The sequence below is a fragment of the Cannabis sativa genome, chromosome 7 (assembly GCF_029168945.1).
Source record: "Cannabis sativa cultivar Pink pepper isolate KNU-18-1 chromosome 7, ASM2916894v1, whole genome shotgun sequence".
Taxonomy (NCBI): domain Eukaryota; kingdom Viridiplantae; phylum Streptophyta; class Magnoliopsida; order Rosales; family Cannabaceae; genus Cannabis; species Cannabis sativa.
Genome location: NC_083607.1, coordinates 56794672 through 56800776, shown reverse-complemented (window position 1 = coordinate 56800776; position 6105 = coordinate 56794672). Strand labels below are relative to the sequence as shown.

General features: G+C 35.7%; 1 protein-coding gene across 1 annotated transcript; it reads left to right on the top strand.

The window, feature by feature from the left end:
- Positions 1-1358: 1358 nt before the first annotated feature.
- On the top strand, positions 1359-3243 carry LOC115698000 (F-box protein SKIP19). The gene is made up of 2 exons (XM_030625175.2): positions 1359-1820; positions 2214-3243. The coding sequence occupies exons 1-2, from the start codon at positions 1474-1476 to the stop codon at positions 3007-3009; spliced, it is 1143 nt and encodes a 380-aa protein (XP_030481035.1). The 5' UTR covers positions 1359-1473; the 3' UTR covers positions 3010-3243.
- The last annotated feature ends 2862 nt before the right edge of the window (positions 3244-6105 follow it).

Below are 6105 nucleotides of genomic sequence, written 5' to 3'. Positions count from 1 at the left end.
CATTTCGATCAACATGGCACTCAAACTCTCACTAGCCGAAGAGGCTAAAGGAAAAAAAAAAAAATGATGAACACTATCAATTAAAAGAAACAACTACTTTTATGAAATGGTTTTTTTTTTCTCAAATAGTATTGGGTCTAATTCTAAGATATAAGATTCCTATTGCTTTTATAAAGACACGAAGTCTTAAGTAATTTTGAATTTTATTTCACAATCTCATCAAAATAGAATTGTGACTCAAACGATATCTAAATTCATTCAAGTAAAATTAAATATGAGTTTCTTTTCTAAACAAACTCAATATCTCTAAAGAATAAAAGATCTATGAACTACGTTTGAAATTAAAATTACTGAGTTCAGCCGCGATTTTAAATTCACCCTAAATTTTCCCTAAATTATTTAGTACTAAAGTGGATAGTTTTTACAAATTAAGGGTATTAATTGATCATTATTCAAAATATAAATTACCAATTATGCATTTTAACAAAACACAAGATACCAAATAAGTATTTATCCATTTTTGAAATAATAAGTTAAATATGTAATTAAATTTTTGAGGTGTAGTTATAGTTGCAATAATTTTTTCCCTAAACTTAAAATAGGGAATATTGGTAAAATAGGATAGCATTTTCTTAATTCCCACAATACCTCCCCCCCCCCCCCCCTGAAACCATCAGCCCTCTCTCTCTTTCGCCTCTCTTTCTCTCTTTCTCTCTCGCTCGGTGCCGCACCCACACACCCACGGCAGACCACCCACGCCGTCGACGCTCAACCCCGACCAACCAGAACCGGCGACCCCGAACCCCACGAAAATGCCCCTCTCTCTTCCTCTCTCTCACAGTGAGTGACCGCCCACTTGACCGCCCCCACCATTTCACCGCCCCCACCCCCAAACGCACCACCACCCACCCACTGTACCGCCCCCTCTCACTCTCTTCGTCTCTCTCTCGGACCGAACAGAAAAAAAGAAAAAAAACATATGGTCCGATGGTCGGACCACATGGTCTGATGGGTCCGATTGGTCGGACCCCATCGGACCATGTGGTCCGACCATCGGACCATATGCCCTTTTTTTTCAATTTGAGGAAAACGAAGAGAGAGAGGCACATGGTCCGATGGTCGGACCACATGGTCCGATGGGGTTCGATTGGTCGGACCCCATCGGACCATCTGGACCGACCATCGGACCATATGTTTTTTTTTGTTCGGTTCGAGAGAGAGAGACAAAGTAGATAGAGGGGGGTATTTTTGGAGTTTTGAAAAAAGTGTCATATTTTTCATAGTATAAAATGTATTGGTTCAAAAAAAAAAATTTGAACATTTTTAAGTATAGAAAATCAAATTTCCCTCATATTTTTAGTGTGTGTAAATATAACTTAAAAAAAAATAGTATATATTATGTAAATTAGTTTGAACAAATTTAAATTCCGAACTTGGAGCCCCTTTTGCACGCCAAGTTCTCTGCCATCGTCCATGGCGTCTTCCTCAACTGAGCCTTCTCCTTCTCCGCCGAAAGAAGTACGGAACTGGCTAGAATTGCCCCGCGACGTGACAGCGTCGATTCTTTCTCGTCTGGGTGCGATCGAAATCCTGAAGAGTGGTCAGATGGTTTGCAAGTTGTGGCTTGATATTTGTAAGGACCCTCTCATGTGGCGAACCATTGATATACGGAAAAATGGCGATCCTGATGATTTCCTTGGTTTTAGGTCGGACGTGCAAAAGATCTACCGCTACATTATCGACCGGAGTTGTGGCCAAATAGTTGATATCAGCATCGAGGACTTTCGATTCGACCAACAGCTTCTGTACATCACTGCTAGGTATTTTTTTTTTTTTTTTACTCCACTTCCATTTTTATCATAATGAAAATAAGTGATTAAACTGGTTCTAACTGCAATTGGGTATTGTGTTTTGATTTGATAATTTCCCCTTTTTAAAGAGAATGTTTTTCATGATTCCTTAATTTGATTTTTAACTATCGAAATTGATGTTGCTTTTTGGGTAAATGCATACATGTTGATATCGAAATTGGGTAATTGGTGTGATTAAATTTATCAATGAAAAGAAATTAATGTTGCCTTTTGGGTTATTTTCAGCATTTGGGTCATGTTTTATGTTTAGTAATTTGTAGTTAGATTGGTCACAACTTTGATTGAACATAGTGCCATTGAGATTCTTACAGTATTTGATTACTTTCATTCCCTTTACAACAGTTCAAGACAGATCAAACGCCTTCGATTGGCTTCATGTTCATTTGTTTCCGATAATGAATTGGTTGAAGCTATTGAAAAGCTTCCATTGTTGGAGGAGCTTGATCTAACACAGACATACTTCAAATCCCTTGAAAGTTGTATGGAAGCATTGGGGCGATGTTGCCCTCTTTTCAAAACATTGAAACTGAACTCTTTTGTTCATAAAGTATACGTTAATCCTTCTTATGGGAAGGATTATAGTAAACATGCCATTGCCATTGGTAAATACTTGCCAGGATTACACCACCTAGAGCTTATTGGAAGCTGGATGACTAACATTGGCTTAGAAGCCATTCTTGATGGTTGTCCTAAACTCGAGTCACTTGACCTGCGCGGATGTTTCAATATTAGATTAAAAGAATATTTGGGGAGAAGGTGTGCTGAGCAGATTAAACATGTAAAGCTTCCTTATGATTCACTCAAGGGCACTGAATTTATTTCTGATATTGGTGAGACGTTTTCAGAGGAAGATTATAATCTTAACTGTTCTCATCATTTTTTCTCTATGGGTAATAATTCTGCTGAAGTTGAAGATGAGAATGGTGATGATGACTCTGATTATGATTTTGGATACTCAAGTGAGGATGATTTCTTAGACAATGATGACTCTATGTCCATCAACTATGATTATGATGATTTCTTAGACTATGACGATTTTACAGCCTATGATGATGATGATGAAGATGACGAAGATGACGATGATGATACTGATGATGATGACGATGATGATACTGATGATTATGACGATGATGATTAGAACAAAGGGCTGTTGTGTATAGGGGAAGAAGAATCCATGTTTAGCTCTTCATTCTAGCTAGTATATCTATTTATTTGTAATCCATGCTTTCGAATGTGGAGTTTGGAATCTACTATAGTAATTGGGAAAAACAATGTTAAGGCTTGAGGGAGTCGTTTTACTTTTTGTTTTATCAACTTAAGATCTACAAAACTACTCCTTTTTCTCATACGAAATGAAGATTGGAATTATCAATCTATTTTGGTTTGGTGTACATATGTTTTTATTTTCTTTTAACTAGAGAATAGAGATGACATTATGCTATAATTACAAGGGTAGTATCTTAACAAACCAGTTAGGGGGTGTTTGGTGTAGTCGGTGGGGTATGGTTATGGGAAAGTGTACACATTTTATTGTTCTCTTCAAAATAAGGGTGGGAAAGTGTTAGTTTTTTGTGGTCCTACATAGTTTTACATGGTTTTAAAGGAGAAAGCTTAAGCTAAACCTTTTGCAGAGAAAAGTTTTAGATGGGGTGTTTATTGGACTACATATTCATATTTGATCTAATTTTAAATTGGATTGTTAGATTTTACCAATGTAATTAATTTTAGTTATTTAATCAATCCAATATCTATTAGATGCAGTATATTGATTTAGTATTTTTTTTTTTTTTGATAGAATTAGGTTCATCCAATATTTATATTTTAGATCTAGTGGATAGGATCCTTTAATCTTAAAAAAAATAAAATTTTAATGTTAATTTTTATATATACATATATATTTTACGTATGATAATATAAAATTTTAATACTCATCCAAATTAAATAAAAATTCTTATTAGTTTGATTGGATGTTTTGGATTTTTAGACACTACATCCAATTTTCGATCATCCAATCCGATCCATTTGGATATTAAAAAGTAGCATTTAATTTGATTTGATCACAATTCGATATTCAATATTTGACAATCAATTGTAATTAGATCAATTAATTGTCATTAAATTAGATCAATTAATTGTCATGAAATTAGATCAATTTAGATCGAGTTATGTACACCTCTAATTTTAAATGCTCTACTAAGTAATCTCTATCCACACCTTTCCATACAATTCAAAGACCTAAACAAACACCCCATAGTAATTATATACGAACTAATATAGTATAAGATTAGTTGTCTAAAATTGATAATTTTGTATTAACTAGTGTAATAAACTCTTAATTATCTCCTATTTACCTAGTTTGACAAATATGTCAATTTAATTCATTTTTTCAAATTACACTCAAATTTAATTTCAGCTTTCCAATTACACATACCATAAATTAAACTATATATCGTCATATAAATATATGTATATAGGGATGCACACCGGGCAAGGAATTGGCAAGGAGTGCTTCTCCCGTCCCCATCCCCGTTAAGGATTTTAATCCCTATCCTCGCTTATTCTCCATCGGGGATGGGGCGAAGAATCCCCTAATGGGGGCGGGAACGGGACGGGGAATCCCCTAATAGAAAAATAAAGTTTATAATAAAATTTTTAATATACAAAAATGTTAAACTATATAAAAATTAAAATATTACACATTAAACTAATTATTATCCAAAATACAACTTAAAATTCATAAAAAAGATACTAATATACTAAAAAAATGCAAACATAAATTATAAATTATAAAATATTACTAATATAAGATAAATTACTAAACGGGTCCCCGTCGGGGCAGGGAGTGTGATCCCCGTCCCCGCCCCGTTTAACATTCAGGGACAAAAAATAATCCCCGTCCCCGCCCCGTTCCCCATTTAGACGGGGAATCCCGGCCCCATTAGGGGCGGGTCCCCGCACTCAAAAAGAGGACATGCTCAGTGTGATTGTAAACCAAAGCCCCCATACCTATTTCCCGGTCTTCATAACGAATCCCATCATCCACAAAAATGTTGAACTCGCCAAGAACCAGATCAATCTCAATAGAAGACTTTTCATTGCCCACATTGTTAGAAGACGGACCCATAGAAGCTAACCCACCAATATTAGCATCTTGGTATTTCCAAAGATAGTCCATGGCCCCAAGCACTAACCATATTGTCGGAGAGGAGTTTATGATCACGTACAAAGGTGTTTCACCTGTGCCAAATACGCCAGCCAAGGGTAATGAACTGCTCAAGTTCCTGTCTACTCAAGATATCCACACAACCCAACAACAATTCATAATAGCAAGAGGCGTCCTTCAAGGAGTCAAGGCCACACAAAAACCAATCCGAATGGATAGACTTAAGAGAAGGACAGAGCCAAAGAGCATGAATAGTAGTCTTATTATTCTGAAAACAAATTGGACAAATTATAGATGCCTTCATACCATGGCGAGTTAAATTGGCATAAGACGGGATGAAGTTCAGACTTGCCTTCCACACAAAATTTTTAATCTTTGGTGGAAGATTAAGCTGCCACAGCAGCTTCCACCACCGAGAAGTCCCTGAGGAGCCTGAAGCTTGACCCCACCCCAAACTAGACATTGTGCTCCAATAACCACTCTTCACCGAAAAAGATCTGTTATTAGAAAAGTGGCAAATAAGCCTATCTTGGAAATCAAACAAAGAGCCCTGTTAGGTTATTTTTAGTATTAATTTTAGATTAAGTTTAGTATATTTTTAATTTAGTTCCACTCTTGTTTGGAGTAATTCTACGTTTTTTACCTTTTATATTTGTAGATTTAAAATAGAAGAAGATTAGAAAATATCAAAGGAATAAGATGAAAAAAAGATAAAAAAAATCTCACAAAAAGATGATATATAAAATAGAGAAAATTGTGCAAGAAAACAAAGCTTAAACTTAAAGCCTGAATTCGACTATCTTTTGATTAGATTTCGGAAAAAGTCAAAACATAAAAGTTCTAGATCTCTCTTTTGTTTTTCCAGAACATCTTGAATCGTTTAATTCCGAGTAATATCGAAAGAGTTATGGCCAAAATACTATCAGTCAACGCAGTAAAAAAATCACTGACTACTTAAAGAAACGAAGCCATCTGGTGAAACTCCAACATGGGTCGCGGCCCAGCCCTTGTGGGGCCGCAACACACCCCCCTAAAACTGCCCAAAAATCGTCTTTTTCTCTCACATGGGTT